The sequence below is a fragment of the Bison bison genome, unplaced genomic scaffold (assembly GCF_000754665.1).
Source record: "Bison bison bison isolate TAMUID 2011002044 unplaced genomic scaffold, Bison_UMD1.0 scf7180017864107, whole genome shotgun sequence".
NCBI classification, from domain to species: Eukaryota; Metazoa; Chordata; class Mammalia; order Artiodactyla; family Bovidae; genus Bison; species Bison bison.
In genome coordinates this window covers 528,035-551,899 of record NW_011494679.1, presented here as the reverse complement: position 1 = coordinate 551,899, position 23,865 = coordinate 528,035, and the positions used below count along the sequence as shown (strand labels likewise).

Below are 23,865 nucleotides of genomic sequence, written 5' to 3'. Positions count from 1 at the left end.
TAGTCCAACTCTCACATCCATACATGACTACTGGAAAAACCATAGCTTTGACTATACGGACCTTTGTTGGCAAAGTAATGTCTCTGCTTTTTAATATGCCATCTAGGTTTGTCATAGCTTTTCTTCCAAGGAGCAAATGTCTTTTAATTTCATGGCTAGAGTCACCACCTGCAGTGATTTTGGAGCCCCCAAAAATAAAGTCTCTCACGGTTTCCATTGTTTCCCCAACTATTTGCCATGAAGTGATGGGACCGGACACCATGATCTTAGCTTTTTGAATGCTGAGTTTTAAGCCAGCTTTTTCACTCTCCTCTTTCACCTTCATCAAGAGGCTCTTTAGTTCCTCCTCACTTTCTGCTGTAAGGGTGGTGCCATCTGCATATCTGAGGTCATTAATATTTCTCCCAGCAATCTTGATTCCAGCTTGTGCTTCATCCAGCCTGGCATTTTGCATGATGTAATCTGCATATAAGTTAAATAAGCAGGGTGACAATATACAGCCTTGATGTACTCTTTCCCTATTTGGAACCAGTCTGTTGTTCCATGTCCAGTTCTAACTGTTGCTTCCTGACCTGTGTTCAGATTTCTCAGGAGGCAGGTCAGGTGGTCTGGTAATCCCATCTCTTGAAGAATTTTCCACAGCTTGTTGTGATTTACAGTCAAAGGCTTTGGCGTAATCAGTAAAAAGAAGTAGATGTTTTTCTGGAACTCTCTTGCTTTTTCCATGATCCAGCAGACATTGGCAATTCGATCTCTGGTTCCTCTGCCTTTTCTAAATCCAGCTTGTACATCTGGAAGTTCACGGTTCATGTACTGCTGAAGCCTCACCTGGTGAATTTTGAGCATTACTTTGCTAGCATGTGAGATGAGTGCAATTGCGTGGTAGTTTGAACATTCTTTGGCACACACTCAAGTAGCAAAGCAAAGCCCCAATCCTGCTTAAATGCAGGTCACCACTATTGCAGGTCTGTAACCCTGAGTGCACACGTGACTGGAGAAAAAACACACAACTACACTGAATGGCCTCAGCTGAACTTTACAATCACTAGCCTCATGTGAACCCATAATGCTATCTAGCTATATCATATTCTATTCTCCTAAGCCTTTCACTCCTTCCCTCTTCCAAAACACTATTTTGCACATCCTCTTACATCTCTTCAAGATTCCAAAATCTCTTCCCTCAACTTTTCTCTCAAGTGATTAATCTTAGTTCCGATTTCACTCAGAAAACAGAAACAACCAGAAGTGTCTAAAACTTCCCAATGCTACTCCTGCCCACCTGCTTTACGCAGACCCCTGTACTCTGCTTCCTTTCCTGTTGCTACAGATGACGCTTCCGTTCTCCAAGAAAAGTGAAGTGACAGTCGCTCTGTTGTGTCCAACTCTTTGTGACCCCATGGACTATACAGTCCATGGAATTCTCCAGGCCAGAATACTGGAGTAGGTAGCCTTTTCCTTCTCCAGGAGATCTTCCCAACCCAGGGATCAGAACCCAGGTCTCCTGCATTGCAGGCAAATTCTTTACCAGCTGAGCCACAGGGAAGCCCAAGCAAAGGCTTGTCCTCAATCCTTTCATTTGTGTAATAGGCCCATATGGTGTCTAGACCCAAGGACACTGCTCCAGCAATTCCTGCTCTTTCATATAAAATATATGTTTTGTTTCCTTTCTTGCATTCCCAACAGCATATGAGTATGCTCCAGTTTATCCCATCTTAAAAAAAATTTTTTTAAGAAAAAACTATTTTATTCCCACTTCCTACAGTTACTGATCCATTTTTATCTTCCACTTTATGACAAAATTCTTCAAAAGAGGTGACTATATTCACTCTCCACTCTTCTCATTCTTTCCAAAACACATTTCATTACAGTATTTTTTTCCACTACTAACTGAAACTGCTTCATTAAAGTCACTAAGGGACACAAGTTGCTAAACCTAATGATCACTTTCCAGCCCTCATGGACTTCCATGTGTTCACCCTTCCTTGCTCCTTCAGAATGCTGTTTTCACTTGGCTTCCAGGCTTCACTTGTACTCACAACTCCTGTTTTCCTATTTCCCTAGCGGTTCCTTCTCAGTATCCTTTGCTGGTTCTTGTTCATCTCAGCCTCTTAATGCTGAAAGTGCCCCAGAGGTCAGCCTTTGGATATCTCCGCTTTCTGCCAACATTCAATCCTTTAGTAGGATTTGTTCTCAAAGCTTTAAATGCCACTTAAACTCTGATAATTCCGACAATTTTGCCTGTATGCCTGACCTTTTCCCCTGAACTTCTCAATCTTCCAACTCGGATGTCCAACACACCTCATATTTAATAGATCTAAAACTGAAAGCTTCATCTTCTCTTCTCAAAATGTTCCTCTCATAGTCTCCCTTCAACTGACAGGTATTCCAGTCTTTCCAGGAGCTCAAGCCAACAGACTGGCAGGTATCCTCAACTCCTCGCTTCCCCTAATAACTTATTACAATCTGTCAGCAAACCCTATCATTTCTACTGCAAAACATACCGAGTATCTACCAGTTCTCACCACCTCTACCACTATATCCTGAGACAAGTCATCCTTGTCTCTCTCCAAGGTTACTTCAATAGCTTTATAACTGCTTCCTCCTGGTCTTCTACAGTCTATTTTCAAACAGAAGGCAGTGTAATCCCATAAAACATCAGAACAGTTTTGCTCCCAAGCCTCCAAGGAGTCCCTTACTGGTTTCCAGAAAAGCTGAAATCCTTACAATAGCATCCAAAGCCCCACCCTAACTGTTCTCTTAATCCCCCAACCTCATCTGCAACTACTCTCTGCCTTGATCACTCTGTTACAAATGAATTGGCCCTCAAATCACCAGGCCTGCTCTCATCTCAGATTCTTCCTGTAGAAAGCTTTCCCTCCAAATATCCCCCAAAAGAATGCAAACTCCATGAGGCAGGGACTTGTGTCTCCTTTTCTCTGCTATATCCCCAGTATATAAAAGAGTGACACATATTAAGTATCCAATAATTACTGCTTCTTAATGAATACTTCTTGTTCATGTAGCCTCTTCAGACTGGAATAACTTTCCTCTATCTACTTACTAAAATCTATTTAAAGGATCATCTCAACTGTAAAATGTTGTCTATTATCTCAAATTGTGCTTCCTTCTCTGAATCATGATAGGCAATAGTTTGCACATCTACTATACAAAAATAAATCAATGATTGGAAATATGAGCATCATTCAAGGAGACAATATTGAAAATTATTATTTATTCAAATGAAGCAATGTAAAAGGCTTCCAGTTGAGATAGTTTTTGAGTTCACACTTTAAACTCATACCCTTCCAAACATATATCATAACAATGACAGATTTTTTTAAAAGGCACCTAAATTTTAATTGAAACAACTGCTAAAATTATTGCTGTGATATTTAATCATAAGCTAGTCTATAATGGACTAAGTAATTAAATTTATAAAAATTTTTAAATATAATAAACATCTCTATGGTCCTTAATTAAGAACATAATCTTACACCTAAAATTTTGTAGTCAACTAATCTGTCAAGTACAAGAGTATGAAGAAAAGACAGTTATTTTCAAATATATGAGAGATGCTCAGCGCCACAATTAAGGATTACAATAAACACCAAGGGGAAATTGTAACAATTAGTAACTTTAAAAAGAAACTGAAAGTGAAAGTGAAGTCGCTCCATCATGTCCGATTCTTTGCGACCCCATGGACTGCAGCCTAACAGGCTCCTCCATCCATGGGATTTTCCAGCCAAGAATACTGGAGTGGGTTGCCATTTCCTTCTCCAGAGATCTTCCCAACCCAGGGATTGAACCCGGGTCTCCCACATTGTAGGCAGATGCTTTACCATCTGAGCCACCAGGGAAGTCCTTGGTGTCTTAAAAAGAAAATGTGCTTATTTTTTATTTCCGTATTTAAACATTAAACTTACTTTCTTCATACTGCTATCTGACCAAGCCTCCATCCACAACACCTGGCACTTCTTATGCAAAGCAGGATTGCTCTCACAGTTTATTATGAAGTTTGAATTTGCAGAATCCATTATCAAAACAATATGCAAGTTTTGTTGCACTCCTAAAAAAATAGGATAAATAGAGTCATGGAATATTACAATAACAATATTTGAAGAAATCCATACATGGTCTGGTTTTATGAAATTAAAATTTTCTGAAACTGAATGGCAGAAGCTCTTTAACAAAAGAGCAAGCTATGAAACAGAAACAGAGTTATACTCTAAGTGAAAAATCTGCCTGCAGTGCAGGAGACAAGAGATTCGTGATCGATCCCCTGCTTGGGAAGATACCCTGGAGAAGGAAACAGCAACCCATTCCACTATTCTCACCTGAAAAACCCCATGGACAGAGAAGCGCGGCAGGCTATAGTCCAAAGGGTCACAAAGAGTTGCACACGACTGAACGGATAAGCACGCCTGCAATGCACATATATGTGCTATGTTTGTGCAAGGTGGGATAAAATATCCCCAAAAGATATGATATTGCTGTTACTTTTCAAATGTCATACTGGATTCTACTAAATAATTTTTTCCTTTTTAGGATTTTTGTTTCAATATTCAGAAGCAAAACTGATCTCTGGTTTTCCTTTAGGAGAAATATTTTTCCAATTTCAATGTTAATATCATTTTCCCTTCATAAGAAGGGATTTAGAAACTCTCCTTTATTTTCTATGTTCTGAAGTAGTTTTTAAAATAGCATTGAGATGGTCTGTTTCTTAAAGGTGTAGTAGAAATTCCCTCTAAACTTAAAGGAGAGAGAAGGGAAGGTAGCTCTTTAACAACTTTCTTTGTTTCATCAATGATAAATGTTCTTGTAGAAAAATAAAGATGATCACTGTAATAGCAGTGCCTGGGTGGTATCACTATTACCTTATTTTTTACTTCCCAATTTTAGCAGTACACAAAACTGCTTCTATAATAATATGTTTCTTTAGTTTCAAAGAAACTACAGCATGTGAAGTGAAGTGAAAGGCACTCAGTCATGTACGGCTCTTTGCAACCTCATGGACTATACAGTCCATGGAATTCTCCACGCCCGAACACCGGAGTGGGTAGCCTTTCCCTTCTCCAGGAGACCTTCCCAACCCAGGGATGGAACCCAGATCTCCCGCATTCCAGGCGGATTCTTTACCAGCTGAGCCACAAGGGAAGCCAATAGCACTGAACCGACATTGATTTCTCTGCTGGACAAATGTACTGCAGCTGTCACAGTACGATGCCAACATGAGGGGAAGCTGGGTGAAGGCTACACAGGGACTCCCCTGACCATCTTTGCAACTTTTCTATAAATCTAAAAGTATTTTTTAAAAAAATCATGAAGAGGTGACATGGAGCAGAAAGCTGAGAGCAGTGAGGGGCCCAGGCTGATGGAGTGAATGTATGTTCCGTACTATGTGAGTCTAGGGCGGGGAGGGGGAAGGCCACCCCTCCCCCACACCAGGACTTAATAATCGGGGCTTAGCTGATCTCTCCCCTTCTGATGTGGCTTCCTGGGAAAGAGGAAGGACTCCTGTGGTTGGTTTCCCTGGCAACCAGCCCCCACCCCTAGGTGCTGGCCAAAAGTCATCTCATTAACAAAAGTCACCTCATTAACAGAATGTGGCACAATCTAAATAATTCACTAATTCTCTAAGATAGGTACTAAGTTTATCACATGGAAACAAAAGCAGCAAAGTAAATATCCCAAAAGACATTACTATACTTTCATCCTAACCTTTTGCTAAAATTTTACTTAACATGTTTTTATTATAGGTTAGCCTTTAGTCAACAAGCTATTTTCTAAAAGTTCTATAAAAAAGAAAAAATATAAATTACCAAATGGACCCAAAATTTAAGATACCTTTGCAATCTAATGAGAAAATAAGGTAGATTAAACGTATTTATTTCACATGAAGCACAGTTACATTACTGAGCTCTATCGTACTTACTATACGTGAAATAGTTGAAGACTGGTCCAAAAAATCCATCCTGCGAAGCCTGATCTTTAAGAGGTAAGAGTAAGGGCTCTAATTCTTCGAGAGTGTAGAGTCCAGGAACTTCACCTGCAGAACATTATATTTCTTCTGAGATTTAGCTACATTACACTAAATTCAACACACATTTTACATACACGATGCTTCTTCTATTTTTATATTAAATAATCTGATGTTATTCAATCTGTTTCCAAAACAAGCAAGCCCTATCACCTCTATATTATTCACAAATATATACCTGTAACCTTCATTCAAAAAAATTCAACTCCTCCCACTAACCGTTCATCTATCTGCCTTTCCAAGTCCTTCTCTACTCTCTTCCAAGACTTTGTATTCTAACCTCAGTGAACTTTTTTGTGTTCTAAAACTTTAATGAAATATTTCCTCTTCCTGGAATACATCATACCACAGTCTTGCTCTGCCCCAAATCTTCCACTAAAAATATTGTTTATCCCTCAAGATACTACTTTGCCAACTGCCACGCCCATGAGCCTTTCCTGAATACCAACATATTAGGGAAAGTACTCTTTTCTCTTGAATATAATATCCAAACATCACTGTTTGGCATTTATCACATCATTTAATAATAAATGAACTACTTCTCCCTGCCCACTTAGATTCTAAATTCCCAGAAGGCAAATATTTAATTATGATCAATATTAAACTTAGGACATTTCTGGCAAAGAATCTAAACCATAAATATTTGTTAAATAAATGAATGAATGAGCTTGTTACTAGAAATCAGGAGAACTAGTCATGGCCTGCTACTACGCAACAGAATGATGAAAATCAAATAAAGGTGGTAAGACTATAAGAATTTGATAGAGGGCTTGTTCACACCATAAATCCAGTTATTTAATAAATATGTATTAAATCAACATATTTGTAGTTCACAAGAAACTGTAAGATTGAGTGAAAAATTTTTTTCTGCATTCATGAAAAGTCCAACACAGTCTAAATTACTACTTTTCTTTATGCTCATCTCAGAGGTACCAGATCACGACCCAGCCATCAGCCATGTACATATTCAAACACAAGCACATACATGTAAATATGCTCTATGTCTTTCTCTAAATTTGAGCTGTACCAAGATACCCTTGTATCCTTAAATTTAATAAAGAAAGTTAGTTCTATTTACATACTCTATAGGGAATAAGAATTTTAAATATATAAAAGAGACCAAAGGGCCTATTAAGTACTTTCTCTGAAAGTATTTTTCACATAAATATTTTTGCCAAAAAAAGTTAGAAAAATTAACAACCAAAAAAATTTAAGTTTATAATTTTTGCTGTTATATGTTGATAATAAAGACCAATTTATCATACAATAATTACTGGGTTAATGCTTATCTGAATGTTTGCTTTCACAAATTAAAACAAAAACCCTGAATATCTGGCCTGCTACTTTACATCAGCCAAAAGAAACAAAGTCGCCATCTAGTGACAATTTTGGAGAAGGCAATGGCAACCCACTCCAGTACTCTTGCCTGGAAAACCCCATGGACAGTCCATGAGGTCGCTAAGAGTCAGACACGACTGAGCGACTTCACTTTCACTTTTCACTTTCACGCACTGGAGAAGGAAATGGCAACCCACTCCAGTGTTCTTGCCTGGAGAATCCCAGGGACAAGGGAGCCTAGTGGGCTGCCGTCTATGGGGTTGCACAGGGTCGGACACGACTGAAGCAACTTAGCAGCAGCAGCAGAAGCAGTGACAATTTAAGCAATATGCAGGAATAAGAACTTTAAAAATCAAAATGAAGTGAAAGTGAAAGTCGCTTAGTCTTTGCGACCCCATGTACTGTCCATGGCATTCCCCAGGCCAGAATACTGGAGTGAGTAGCCTTTCCCTTCTCCAGGGGATCTTCCTGACCCAGGAATCAAACCAGGGTCTCCCACATTGCAGGTAGATTCTTTACCAACTGAGTTATCAGGGAATCCCTAAAAAAAAATAGGTTATTTACAAAAAAGGCCTAGTACTTTCACTATACCATTACCTCCACTTTGACAAAAGTTGATGTACTACTTGTCTAACTAGAGTCTCATTTGGGCACTACAGTGTAGACTCCTTACTTTATAAATAAAATGTTTTCTTCAACCAAAGCTATTAAATTCTGAAAACAAAAAGACTACTTCATGCAGAGTCTACCTAGCAGGATTCAAAACATGTATTATATAAAAGCACAGGGGAACAAGAGCATCATGTAAATTTGTCCTCAGTCCCTGGAGTAGAGCAACTCAGAGAGCTGAAACTAGATTTAACAAGGTTTATTTTATACTTTAGTAGCAAAACACTCTTGGTCCAAGTTCAAAACAAAGCTGTGTCATGCTTAGTTGCTCAATCGTGTCTGACTCTGTGACACCATGGACTGCAGCCCACCAGGCTCCTCTGTCCACAGGGGATTCCAGGCAAGAATACTGGAGCCATACCCTCCTCCAGGGGATATTCCCAATCCAGGGATTGAACCCAGGTCTTCCACATTGCAGGTGGATTATCTACCAACTGAGCAACCATGAAAGACTCAAAACAAAGCTATCTCACACTGATTCTATTAACAATGATTATACATTACAAACAGATTCTAATAACCTTCATAAATTCTGCAGAAAAGGAAGAAATGTAGGAAACTGTAGGTATTTTCCTCAGGGACTCACCAAAAAGATAAGCTGGCTCCAGAGATAAGAGTATACCACAATTCAAGAAATATGAAATCTAATATATCTGAAATATATCTACTATTATATAGCCATATTTAAGGCCATATTATAATTATTAAATTATTCCACTAATGATGGACAGTGAGGTTCTAGCATATTTCTTATTTCTTACATATTTCTTTACAGTTCTTTTATTTCTACAAACTAAATTTCTACAATTTAATATAATGTTTATATCAAAGGGTATAGCACATTTTTTAAATAAGTACTGGTTGATAACTTTCCCAAAAGGTTATATATATTATCTAATAGTCCCACCAAAAGTGTTTAAGAAGGCAAATTACTCAGTATATTTACCAATATCAATATTTAATCATCATTTTTATATAATTCCACAACCTCTTGGTTTCATAAAAACAGGGTTTCTCAGTTCTCCTGCTCGGAGCATGTTTAATGTTTAATCTTCTATCACTTTAGCAGAAGCTATGCCAAATATTTTCTGAAACATAATTTTATATGAGATAACTTCACTTGAATAATATTTATTTATTTTTCTTTAAATAAAACCCATCCACTTGCCTGAAGACAAAAGGCTATTGATCATCTCCAGAAATGTCGGATGTACAAACTGGTAATCCTCAAGAAGTAAAACTACCTGCTGGGCTTCAATACCGGCAAGATGCAGCACCTGCACAACGAGAAAGCACATTCCGGAACCCACTGAATATTTTTTGGCAAATATTGGTAAAAATTTTCATTCTATAGGTAAACTAAGTTATTTTTATTGACTGATACTTTATTGAGTAATCAAAATATAGTTTGGAAAGTAAATTCAGTTCATAAACAAATACTACTGGGAGAACATTTAATTGTTTTATAGGTAGATCTTTAAAAGCTAGAGAATTATTTTTAAATACACCCACATATGTCTTAAATTCTACTTTTTGTTTATCTTACCAAGTCATATAACATCCCATAATCTGAGGTACTGAGAGCTAAAAACAATTTTGCAAAATCATGAAGAAAACAATCAACAAAAATAAAAGACTATATTCTATATCAGCGTCTCAAAGGCCATTAAAGCCTTTTAGAGTGATAAATAATTAGGATTTAAAACCAAATAAAGTAAAAGACTGTGAGGCACTTACATATTTGAGATCATTCTTGAAATGCTTCAGTGCATATCCCCTGGAAATCTTTGGTGAAAACAGCACTGCTCCATGCATGTGACTGACTAAAGAAGTGATGGTCCGACGACCCACACCACTGCGTCCTGCTAGCAGAAGTGAACCTCCAGGAAAACTCAGCACTCTGTCAATCCTAGACATATATTCCAGGACTTCTTGGAAAAGCAAAATATCTAAATTCTGGTTATCTCGTCCATAATGAATAAGACCCTTTTAAAAAAAAAACACAAATAATGTTACATAATTAATGAAATTCTCAATTATATAACAAATTGCTAATTATCTAGATTAAGATACTATATTTTTGGTGCAATCAAGAAAAGAAGTTAAGTAAATATGTGTTGTCTCACACTCTCTTATCTATCTAGTAATCCAGGTACATGGCGCTTTCTAAGGAAAAATTTACATGATGTCAAACAAGTGCATAAGTCCACAACAGTCAGTTACTTTTGAATATCTTTAATATAACTAGTAAAAAGCAGTATAAGATAAGCAGGTTGTAAAATACTTCAAACTATCCAATTTTTACCACTTGTTACCAAGGGAACATTTCATGCAAAGATGGGCACAATAAAGGACAGAAATGGTATGGACCTAACAGAAGCAGAAGATATTAAAAAGAGGTGGCAAAAATACAGAGAAGAAACTATACAAAAAAGATCTTCATGACCCAGATAAACACGATGGTGTGATCACCCACCTAGAGCCAGACATCCTGGGATGTGAAGTCTACTGGGCCTTAGGAAGCATCACAACAAACAAAGCTAGTGGAGGTGATGGAATTCCAGTTGAGCTATTTCAAATACTAAAAGATGATGCTGTGAAAGTGTTGCACTCAACATGCCAGCAAATTTGGATAACTCAGCAGTGGCCCCAGGACTGGAAAAAGTCAGTTTTCATTCCAATCCCAAAGAAAGGCAATGCCAAAGAATGCTCAAACTACTGCACAATTGCACTCATCTCACACGCTAGTAAAGTAATGATCAAATTCTCCAAGCCAGGCTTCAACAGTACATGAACTGAGAACTTAAATATGTTCAAGATGAATTTAGAAAATGCAGAGGAACCACTGATCAAACTGTTAACATCCACTGGATCACAGAAAAAGCAAGGGAGTTCCAGAAAAACAACTACTTCTGCTTCATTGAATACACTAAAGCCTTTGACTGTGTGGATCACAACAAACTGGAAATTTCTTCGAAATTGGGAATACCAGACCTCCTCATCTGCCTCCTAAGAAACCTGTATGCAGGTCAAGAAGCAACCATTAGAACTGGACATAGAACAACAGACTGGTTCCAAATTGGGAAAAGAGTACATCAAGGCTGTATGTTGTCACCCTGCTTATTAAACTTGTATGCTGAGTACATCATGTGAAACACGGGGCTGGATGAAGCAAAAGCTGGAATCAAGATTGCTGGGAGAAATATCAATTACCTCAGATATGAAGATGACACCACCCTAATGGCAGAAAGCAAAGAGGAAAAGCCTCCTGATGGAGGTGAAAGAGGAGAGTGAAAAAGCTGGCTTAAAACTCAACCATTAAAAAGCTAAGATCGTGGTGGCATCTGGTCCCATCACTTCATTGCAAATAAATGGGGAAACAATGGAAACAGTGAGAGACCATTTTCTTGGGTTCCAAAATCACTACAGATGGTGACTGTAGCCATAAAATTAAAAGACACTTGCTCCTTGGAAGAAAAGCTATGACAAACCCAGAGAGCATATTAAAAAGCAAAGACATTACTTTGCCAACAAAGGCCCATACAGCCAAAGCTATGGTTTTTCCAGTAGTCACGTACAGATGTGAGAGTTGGGCAATAAAGAAAGCTGAGCCTGAGGAATTGATAGTTTTGAACTGTGCTGTTGGAGAAGACTCTTGAGAGTCCCTTGGACTACAAGGAGATCCAACCAGTCCATCCTAAAGGAGATCAGTCCTGGGTGTTCATTGGAAGGACTGATGCTGAAGCTGAAACTCCAATACTTTCATCACCTGATGTGAAGAGCCGACTTATTAAAAAAGACCCTGATTCTGGGAAAGATCGAAGGCAGGAGGAGAAGGGGACAATAGAGGATGAGATGATTGGATGGTATCACTGATTCAATGCACAAGAGTTTGAGTAAGCTCCGGGAGATGGTGAAGCACAGCCTGGCGTGCTGCAGTCCATGGGGGTGCAAAGAGTCGGACACGACTGAACAGCAAAACAACAGCACATGAAGTCAGTGTGCACAGAGTATAAGACAATTTCCAAACTCTCAAAACGCACTGCCTAAATGAAAATATTTTGTGAACCCTCATTTTTATGTACTGCTCGGATACAAATCAAAAGCCTATAAAGAGGTAGCATGCCCTGCCAGGAGCCATTGATAGAGGGAAGGGAGAGAGAGAGGACAACTTTCACACATTTAACAACATCTGCATATTCCCAAACTTTGCAATACCCATTCCAGTCAGATAAATCATTTTACCAGACCACGAAAAACTTTTCTTGGTATAAAATCCATACTAACTTCCATACAAATATTAATCTTTGAAGCAATCATATGTAATACAGTTGCTTCTTATTACAATTAATAAAAAAAAAAAAACACTCTGTAGGACAGTGCTGTTAAAAGTTTCAGTGAAACAGCAAAATCAATATCATTTAGGAGCCCATCAAAAATTTGGATTCTTTTCTGATTTTTTTAAGTTCAGATTAGCACCTATCGAATCAGACTTCTAACGAGGGACACAGTCATCAATATTTTCCGGTACTCAAAGTGATTCTGCTGCTGCTGCTGCTGCTGCTGCTGCTGCTGCTGCTGCTAAGTCGCTTCAGTCGTGTCCGACTCTGTGCGACCCCAGAGATGGCAGCCCACCAGGCTCCCCTGCTCCTGGGATTCTCCAGGCAAGAACACTGGAGTGGGTTGCCATTTCCTTCTCCAATGCACGAAAGTGAAAAGTGAAAGTGAAGTCACTCAGTCGTGTCCAACTCTTAGCGACCCCATGGACTGCAGCCTACCAGGCTCCTCCGTCCATGGATTTTCCAGGCAAGAGTACTGGAGTGGGGTGCCACTGCCTTTTCCAAAAGTGATTCTAATGCTCACTAAAGGCTAAGACTACTGCTCTAGGATGAGCAGTTAATAGTACTTTAACTGTCAATAGTATATTAACAGCGGTATTTCCCAATTAAGTCTTTTTAATAGTTCCAACCTCAGATACCTTTTCCCAGCATGTATCTTAGCCATTTTCGACTTATCTGTGTAAGTACATGTGCTTCCGGTTAGATCTGACACACTGGGCTGTCTTCTGTAAGACACAAACCAGTTTCTCCTATTCTAAGATCTTTCACTTCATGCCCTCAGAAAGCTTGCAACAAATATTTTGAAAACGGCTTTAATCATAATCAAATCCCAATTCAAATTCATGATTCATATCTTACCTTTTTAATAACATCCTTAAGATCTGAAGAATTTAGTTTTCCAAGTGGTCTTCCATGGGGAGGCAAAGGTTGTCCCGGGACTGACCTTGTTCCTGAAGTATGCTGGGCTCCCCACGTAACATAGAAATTATCTGTAGACATGAAAGATATTTTTTCTTCATATGTGTTATTTCTAATGGGAGTATCAGTAAATATATTTCACACTAAACCATTTTTAACTGTATTAGTCCAAATAAGAACATCCCCAAAAAGGCAAAGATTAATTACTTTGAAATGGCAAATAAATAAAACAATCTCAAAATTATTCTTGAAAAGGAACACAGATTTATAAATAATATCAAGAGCCCTATCTTTTAAAATAAAAGAAAAATTAATCAAATTGTAATTAGAAAATAAAAACACGACAACTTTTCTTAAATTTATCTATAGCAGTGTTCCTATTACCATATAAGGAAAATCTGTTCACCATTCTAGTGAAACTTCCCACTCCCAATTCCTCTGGGAGACTGTTCCATCAGTCTTCTTGTCATATAGCGCATTCAGCAACAGCCCTCCCTTCCCTAGACTCACATTCTTCTTTCTTTCTCCATCACATTTCTCACATTTTCTACTTAGCAAAACCACTATCTAAACTCGTATTTGGGAACAACAATACTGCCATAAGTGCCAAATCCAAATCTTATAGTCATTATCCTAACATGACTTGTGTGCATCTCCTTAAAGGAGCTGTTTTCCTTGAATCTGTACTGGGCTCAAGTCACTACCACTCTTCTTTTCAGCTGTCCACTTATCACTCATATGTTTTAGTTTCATTGGGACCCGAAGTCAGTCTGTTATGCTTTCCCTTGGAATTATTTAATCTTATTCTGTATATTAAACTATCAACTATCTAAATATATACCAAAATCTGATTCATGATCTATAGGCAGGTCTCCCAGCTCTAGTCTAGTCCCGTATTTCCAATTGCTTAACATACATATAACTTGCGCATTCATTCATTAAACACATATCTATCACAGACCTGTATTTAAACACTGTACTTTGTTAGAAATAAGTAATGAATAAGACAAACCTAATTTCTCCCCTCATAGAAAGGATAAACTTTATGTAGACTCCCAAAAGACACTTGAAAAACATTCAAACACATGTAAGAAACAACTCATTATCTTCATATCTCATCATCTCTCAACTATAAGAACATGCTCCTAACTCATATTCCTGCTACAAGCCTCTGCCCCATCAAATATATCCTCACTGCTACTAGAGTAACAAACACAAAACAAAATCTGCCAGTGCCACTGCACTCCAATATCACATATAGCTTCCCACTGCCTTAAAACATTTTCCTAATCAAGGTAATTTGGCTACAATTTGGCTTCACCGACTGCTTGAATCTCTTATCTTTCTCTGTACTACATACTCCAGTTTTCTCAAACCTTTGATTCTTTGCATATTCTTTTTCCTTTGTCTAGAATGCCCTTCCTCTCTTCTTCACTTAATATAGTCATTCTTTAAGATACAGCTTGTATACAGCTTAATCACCAAGTCATGTCCAACTCTTGTGACCCCATGGACTGTGGCCTGCCAGGCTCTTCTGTCCATCAGATTCTCCAGGCAGGAATACTGGAGTGGGTTGCCATTTCCTTCTCCAGGGGATCTTCCTGACCCAGGTATCAAACCTGGGTCTCCTGAATTGCAGGCAGATTCTTTATTGACTGAGCTACAAGGGAAGTTCAAGATACAACTTGGTTTTCTGCAATCTGCTCAAAAAAAATTAAAATCTTAGGTGTTAATCTAACAAATATGTTATAGGACATATGCTGAAAATCATACAACACTAACGAAAGAAAGCAAAGAGTAAATAAATGAATAAATATGTTATATCCATGGATTAGAAAAATCAACATAATAAAGAGGTCAGTTTTTCCTGAAACAGATATACAGAACTAATACAATTCCTACCACAATCCGCAACACTATATATACAGACAAGATTATTCTAAAATTTATATGCAAAGGCAAGGGAACTGAAATACCTAGAATGATTCTGAGAAAGGAAGAATAAATAAGGAAACAGTCAATTGAATTTTAAGACACTAAGCTACAGCAATCAAAACTATGTTATTGGCAGAAAGACTGGCATACATCAAGGAACAGAATTGAGAACCCAGGAACAGACTTATACAACTAATTTTTTTTTTATCAGCTCTGCTTTTATTTTTTTATTTAAATTCACTTATTTTAATTGGAGGCTAATTACTTTACAATATTATATTGGTTTGCCATACATCAACATGAATCCGCCACGGGTGTACACATGTTCCTCATCCTGAACCCCCCTCCCTCCTCCCTCCCCGTACCATCCCTCTGGGTCATCCCAGTGCACCAGCCCCAAGCATCCTATATCCTGCATTGAACCTGGACTGGGGATTCATTTCTTACACAACTAATTTTTGAAAAATGTGCAAAAGCAATTCAAGGCAGAAAGGTAACTACTTAACAAACAGTGCTATAACAAGTGGACAACAACAGGCAAAGAAATGAACTCTGACCCAAGTCTCGCATCTTACAGAGAAATTCACTCAAACTGGATCACTGATTTAAAATACAAAACTATAAACTCTTTAGGGGAAAACGGTAGGAAAAAATCTTCAAAATCTAGGACTACACCTAGTTCTTAAGCTTGACACCAAAAAAAAACCTTTGAAAAATTAATAACTTGAGCTTCATCAAGTTAAAACCTTTTTATCTATAAAAGACTCTATTAAGAAGATGAAAATACAAGCTACAGAGTGGGAGAATATATTTGCTAATCACATATTTGATAAAAGAATAGTATCTAAAATACATAATGAACTCTAAAAACTCAATATTTAAAAAACCCAATTAGAATGTGGGCAAAAGACACAGAGACATTTCACTGAAGAGGACATGCAGAAGACACTCAAAGCTCAACCTCATTGAACGACTTCATTTTCAAGACACAAAACAAAACCACCACGACACATCAATATACACTTATCAGAACGGCCAAAGTAAAAAATAGTGATGCCACCCAATGCTGGCAAGGATGTGGAGGAATTGGATCACTCAGATATTGCTGATGGGAATATAAAATGAAATACAGCTACTCTAGAAAACAGTGTGGCAGTTTTGTTATTTGTTAATTAAGCATACAAGTACCATTCAACACTGCAACTGCATTCCTGAACATTTATCTCAGAGAAACAAAAAAGTCCACAGAAAACCTGTACATAAATGGCTATAGCAGCTTTCCTCCTAAGAGCCAAACACCAAAAACAATTTAGATGCCCTTCAACAAGTAAACAGTGAAAGAAATGGTAGCATTTCAAAATACCTACTCAGCAATAAAAAGGAATAAACCACTGAAACACTTGAGAATCTGCATATATCTCCAGAGAATTATCCTGAATGAAAAGTAAGATACTTGAAATGGCAAAATTAAACACTGAAAAGATGGTCGTTTCCAGAGGAGGGGAGAGGAGTTGATCCATTTTAACTGTACCAGTGTCAATACCCTGGTTGTGACCTTGTACTATAGTTTTGTCAGATGCTACTGCTGGGGGGAAACAAGTACAAAGTTCACGTTCTCTCTCTCTCTCTCTCTCTCTCTCTCTCTCTCTCTCTCTATTAGTTCTTATAACTGTATGTGAACCTACAATTATCTCAAAATAAAAATTATTTTAAAAAATTTCAAAGTAACTTCCTCAAAAAAGGAATTAGTCTCTAATCTGCCATACCCCTAAATTCCAGCATTTATCCCAAATATATTCAGAATGTATCTAGTTTAAGTATCTAAAATTAAAATTTTCTTAATAAACTAATACTCTACTATGTGAAAATCCTATTTGCCAAGATCTAACAGATATCAAGTCTGTTTTTTAAAAAAATACAATCCTTTATTTAAAAGTAAAATACTGAGAAAAGACATTATGTATTGAGTCCTACATGAGACACTAAAAGATACAAACTGTAGAGAAAAACACACTAATACTATCTAATGTCCAAAGGATATATCATTTTCTTCGCAGGAAGAGACATTATTAACTCAGTTTTTTGATTGAGAAAAGTGGTAGTATTTGAGAACAAAGTTCTCCATGCTAAGCCATGAAAGCTACAGTACACAATGACATAAAACCTCACTCAAAATCAAGTCAACTTTGAACTATAATGAGGCTTCTCTTAGCATTTCATACTGTCTTATTTCCTGATTCTAAAACTCAAGCAACACCTAGAAAATTCCTTCTATCAATCTTAACATCCCTTTCTTCTTTAAGACTCCCCCTCACTTATGTCATTATGATCCTGGAACCAATAACAAATGCAGAAAGATACAATATAATGTACTACATGTAATATTTTTGAAGCCTAGCTTTACACTCTAATACAACAGAAACTCGTTTTATAGCTTAAAAGCAGTTGTATTACGGAATAGATTCAAATGACAGTCTTCTGTCAAAGTCCTTTCACCATGCTGCTTTTCCTATTACATGCATCACTCCCACAGCATTTTCATAATACAAATTGGTCATTAAGCAGGAACAGTTGCAAACGTAACATAGCTCCTTGGTGCTATGCTTTGTTTATCATAACAATGGGTAAAGCTGCTAATGGGGTGCATGTTCTGTGCTAATGACACTAACAGTAGAGACAGGAATGAGAATTGCCATTATTCTCAAATGAAAGTTCATTATAATTAAATACAGATCTTCACTATGACCTTTTAAGTATCACACATATATGGTTATTTTTATTAGTAAAAGTCCTTCAGGAAATACAATTTTGAATTGCAAATATAAAACACTTGCAGTCTGAACAACTGTTTCCAAGAAAAAAATTACCATCATTATTTTGTTTGGAAAATAACTACTGCAATCTAGTAAAAAAGACAAAGCAACTTCTTAGGTTAAAACATTAAAATTATCCAAGGTTTTAGGGCTTTTCATTTTATTTTACTGAAGCATAGTTGATCTACAATGTTGTATTAATTTTTACTCCACAGTAAAGTGATTCAATAATACCTAAATTATCCAGTTTTGATTTGTTTAGACATATGAAATCATACTATTAGAAAGAAAAATAATTTGAAAGTTCTCATAACATTTATATATTTACAAAAACTCCGTAACTATATTACCTGCCATATTATCTAGTACATCTGAGCCCCAATCTCCTTGAAACACTGATGTTAAAATGCTGTCAAATAAATGAAGTTCCTTTGCACCAACAATTTTGTCACGGAATAAGCGCCGTGCTTCATATGCTACAATTTCTAATACATAATCTAGAGGATGGTTTGAGGATCCTAAAAGAGACAAAATTTTCTTTACTTATAGTAAAATTCAAATGATTTAAAAATGGGCTATTTCAACATAATGTTAGAAAGAATTAGAGAATGAGAATCTACATACCATAATTTTGGCATCAGATAAATAGAAAAAAAAAGGGGGAAAGAGTTAAAATTCATTTTATGAATAAGCAGGTAAATTTTTTTTATTATTTAAAGGATATGTTAAACACTATTATCTCTAGTAGTTTAATAAAAATATCAATCCCTAAAAGCATATTAAACTTGCTTTGGCTGTAAAGAATAATGATTACATTTTTTCTCAAATCAAGTTTTAATAGTGACAATCATAGTTTAGAAAAGGACGTGTACTAAAATATCACAATTTTCATATCATGTTTAAATTTAATATCAACATTATTTCAATTATAATTTTTAAAATATTATCATTACAATACTCATTTATCTATTACAAATATAATACACAGCATAAATACACACAGAGAGACACACTATGACATTCTAAAGAAAGATAAGTGATTTGAAATCATAAAAGCAAAACTTACCTCCTTCTAAATCATATCTGAATAAGCCAAGAACCCACTGGGTAAGGATGCAAGGAGTAAAGAAATAATGACTATAATCATCAACTGTAAATTTGGCCCGCACCTGAAAAAAAAGGCAAATGATTTGTCCTATTCTTTTAAATTTATAATCATGATGTAAATTTTTCAGTCACTTTAAATTTACAGGAATGTCAGTTTCTACCAGTGAGTGGAACCGTGTATCAGCATTACTGATTTCCTTAGTTATCTTGTATTTTACGCACCTAAAAAACATTATCTAAGATAGGTTGTTCATAAACTTTAATAAGATGATAAAAGGTTGTCCATGCAAGAAAACAAAATAAAAAGTTAAAAAGTCCTCCTAAAGAAAGGAATTCAAGGAAAGCCAGTTCAGTTCAGTCACTCAGTCGTGTCCATCTCTTTGTGACGCCACGGACTGCAGAACACCAGGCTTCCCAGTCCATCACCAACTCCCAGAGCTAACTCAAACACATGCCCATTGAGTCAATGATGCCATCAACCATCATCGTCCCCTTCTCCTCCTGCCTTCAATCTTTCCCAGCATCAGGGTCTTTCCCAGTGAGTCAGTTCTTCGCATCAGGTGGCCAAAGTATTGGAGTTTCAGCTTCAGCATCAGTACTTTCCTTTGAATATTCAGGACTGATTTCCTTTAGGATGGACTGGTTGGATCTCCTTGCAATCCAAGGGACTCTCAACAGTCTTCTCCAACACCACAGTTCAAAAGCATCAATTCTTCAGTGCTCAGCTTTCTTTATAGTCCAATTCTCACATCCATACATGACTACTGGAAAAACCACAGCTTTGACTATATGGACCTTTTTCGGCAAAGTAATGTCTCTGCCTTTTAATACGCTGTCTATGTTTTTCATAGTTTTTCTTCCAAGCAGCAAGCGTCTTCTAATTTCATGGCTACAGTCACCACAGGCAGTGATCTTGGAGCCCAAAAAAATAAAGTCTGTCACTGTTTCCATTGTTTCCCCATCTATTTGCCATGAAGTGATGGCACCAGATGCCAAAGGAAAGCCAACCTAAGTATAAAATGGGAGCTATAATTCCAAGGTGCTCATGGGTTTAAGACAGACCCACTTTATAACAGCAGGACCGACAGAGCTATCTTATGTTCAAGAGGTCACAGAACTTTGAACAAATCAAAGTGCCACAACTCATATATATCAGCAACAAGTGTACAGCCTGTGCCCTCCTCCCTACAGAGGGGGCCACTTCTCTTGCTCCGGCCTTGATCACCTAACATATGAATTAATTTATAAAAACATAGTTTTTTCTTTCCTCACTCTGGGCTTTCTGTGTGGTGCTAGTGGTAAAGAACCTGCCTGCCAATGCAGGAGCTATAAGAGACACAGGTTCAATTCTTGGGTCTGGAAGATCCCCCGTAAAAGGGTATGGCAACCCACTGCAGTATTCTTGCCTGGAGAATTTGACAGACAGAGGAGCCTGGTGGGCTACAATCCATAGGATCACAAAGAGTCAGACATAAATGAAGCAATGGCGCATTCACGCACTTCTACTCTAATACTATTAAGAGCATCTTCCACAAACACTTTCATAACTTTCACATGCTATTCCCTTTATCCAGGAAGACCCTCTTTCATCTTAGGTCACTTTGTGAATTTCTCTTCATTTTTCAATACTTAGACCACATTTCCTCTTAAAAATCTACCACACACAACAAAGTTACTCACTCCCTCTTTCATGCTGTCTCTGTAACTAGTACATACTGCTATTGATATACATATTGTGTGCTCAGTCGCTCAGTTGTGTCCGACTCTTTGTGGCCCCATGGACTGTAGCCTGCCAGGCTCCTCTGTCCAATTTTACAGGCAAGAATACTGGTGTGGACTGCCATTTCCCACTGCAGGGAATCTTCCCAATCCAGGGACTGAACTCACATCTCTTGTGTGTCCTGCATTGACAGGTGGATTCTTTACCAATGCACCACCTGAGAAGCCCCTGCTATACTTACTATACCATATTAATAGTTTACGTATATGATCAGGTCCCTCATTAGTGTGTGCATGCTCAAGGAACAGTGACGCAGTTATCTTTGTATCCTTAGGACCAGCACTAGAAAGAGGAGGTACTCAATAAATATCTTCTACATCCTTACTTTATCAGAGTATTTTAAACATTTCTTCACAGACAGAAGGAAAGAAACAAACATCAAAAATTACTCTCAGGTTTGAATCCTGGAAGACAGAAACTGAAAGAAGTCAGGAGAAAGATCTAGTTTTAGAAAGAAAACAAACTCCATTGTAAATATGCTAAATTTAAGCTCAAAGCAGAATAACCACTTACCCACTGATGTGTTTTTTCACTATTTGTTGGGTGTCTATTAGAAACTGTGCCAGAAGATGTAATAGTGAATGAGGTACACACAAACATCTACCCTCGAGAGTTACTCTCTAGGAGAAAAGTATAAATGGCAGGAAAATAAAACCTGAGCATCAACACAGGTTAGGATTAAAGGCAGCCCTCTGGAAGTGATACTAATAGACATGAAAACTACAATATAAGTGAATATATACCTGTTCATACACTTGTACCATAGATCCTGCTAAGAGATAAATTTTTGAAGAAGAACCCCAAACAGAATGATTCTTCAGATTTTTATGAAGAACTGGTTCCAAATATGCTCCATAAATTGTTTGTAATTGCTCTCTTTCTGGGTAACTAAAAAAAAATCATACAAGAAGTTGAAATAAATATTCTAAATTATTATTTTAATGTTAAGGTATAGAACTGATTTCCAAACTGTGTGGTTTTCAAACTGTGAGGCCTAGACACCTCCAAGGTTTACTCAAGGGCTTAAGCCAAACTCATGGTCCTTATTCTTACTTCAACTCAATCAGATCCCTAATTATCTGTTGTCAAATACTAAGGATTCTAATACAGGATTCTAATGAAATTACTTAAAAACATAATTGTTTAAAAAACCACTGATTGTTGGAAAGGGCCAGAGGAAAAGTTTGCTTAAGAAAAAGCATTTTCAATTAAGTATAGTCTATACAAAGAACAGTAATCCACTTTAGAACTACGCAAGTAGAAAACATCAAATAAAATCAACCTTTCCTCCCAAACCAAAATCTATTTCAATACAGCTTAATTGGTGGCTGTAACATTCTAAAAGAAGAATGTTAATGGATGGGAGCAGTTTAGCACGACAGCATAAAAAAGATTTGGAGGACTTCGCTGGTGGTCCAGTGGTTAAGACTCCATACTTTGACTGCAGAGGGGCTCAGGTTCAATCCCTGGGCAGGAAATAAGATTCCACATGTCATGTGCTGTGGTCAAAAAAAAACCAAACCTAAAACAGTACTGTGGTTACTAGAATATATATGGATAATTGTTATGGCATGTAGTTATACTTCAGTAAAGTTATTTAAAAAAAAAAAAAAAAAGGTTTGTAAAACGAAATATAACCAAGGATACAATGTCATAAAATTGCAGTTCATGTAACAATCATGGACCAGGGAGATGGATGGGTATAACAGGATTAATATCTGTTGTTGTTGTTGTTTAGTTACTAAATCAGGATTAATATTATAGGACACTAAATGATCTAACTCTACCTTGTTCAGATATAAATTCTCTTTTTAGTTATCTCATAAAATTCGATTGTATGTTTGCTTTATATAACCCATAAAACAGTTAAGCCTAAAACTCACCATTCAGAGTCCTGACACTGACATTTAGAGACAATGCAAAGTAGTTCTGTTTATTGCTATCACATAAGAAGCACTGGTTAAAGCCTTCATCACCCTAACCTACTTCTTACAGTTTAGGAAGGGTAGGAAAAAAATAATGTCAGAGCTTAAGTTGGACTATTTTTATATTCTACATTTGGAAGTAATATCATTAAGACTTTCACAAAATGCAATATATAAGATGTCTCTCCACATCAAAAACAAAATTTTAATACAATGATACATACTCTATAGCACAAAGACGAACAATAGAAGTAAATCTGGTAGTAAGCTGATGTCTTCCCAGTCTTCCTCCAGCTGACATAGAAGCCACAATTTGAATATTTTCTAAACCAACCCATTCTAAATTTTCATCATAAAATCCTTGATATGTCAGTACCTATTTAAAAATAAATATGTTTAAATGTTTCATGCTTAAGATTTTATAATCATAAAATATTTTGCATAAAACAATTTTCTGAATGAAATCATCCTCTAACTTAAAAATTTGACTGAAATATACTTTAATTTCTTATTTCATTAAAAATAATACTGTTCAGGATTCTGTGTTCAATGTCAAAAACAAATTTATGGTTGCTGGCAAGGTGGTAAGATAAACTGGAGGTTGGAATTGACATACACACTGTATACACACAAAATAGGTAACAAGTAAGCATCTACTGCCTAGCACAGGAAAGTCTTCTCAATACTCTTTAATGGCCTGTATGGGCAAAGGATATAAAAAAGAGTAAATATGTTCCACATAACAGACGCACTAACGCATAGCAAAACACAGCATGTCAATCAACTATGAGCCAATAAAAATTTTTTTAATTTAAAAAAGACTCTGTTCAGTTTATGTTAGCTGAACTATGCTCATTTTTAAAATGCTTTTCAAAATAAATATTAAAGTCCAGATCATACTATTAATATAAATCTACTTGCAATTATCCAAAAAAAAGTGAAAAATATGGAAAAATATAAGGAAAACAGTTCGGGTTTTTTCTATACTTTTTTTTTTTTTTTT

At 36.7% G+C, this 23,865-nt stretch overlaps 1 protein-coding gene across 2 annotated transcripts in view; it reads right to left on the bottom strand.

Moving 5' to 3' along the window:
• The window catches only part of DYNC2H1 (dynein, cytoplasmic 2, heavy chain 1), a 394,047-nt gene that overhangs the window by 267,820 nt on the left and 102,362 nt on the right, over positions 1-23,865 (bottom strand). For both annotated transcript variants that reach the window (XM_010838873.1, XM_010838872.1), the window contains exons 44-52: positions 23,087-23,238; positions 21,681-21,825; positions 19,117-19,219; positions 18,401-18,568; positions 13,243-13,373; positions 9,782-10,030; positions 9,213-9,321; positions 5,933-6,046; positions 3,924-4,066 (exon numbers count right to left, since the gene is read on the bottom strand). In XM_010838873.1, the coding sequence (XP_010837175.1) occupies positions 3,924-4,066; positions 5,933-6,046; positions 9,213-9,321; positions 9,782-10,030; positions 13,243-13,373; positions 18,401-18,568; positions 19,117-19,219; positions 21,681-21,825; positions 23,087-23,238 (1,314 nt within the window). The remainder of the gene's footprint in view (positions 1-3,923; positions 4,067-5,932; positions 6,047-9,212; positions 9,322-9,781; positions 10,031-13,242; positions 13,374-18,400; positions 18,569-19,116; positions 19,220-21,680; positions 21,826-23,086; positions 23,239-23,865) is intronic.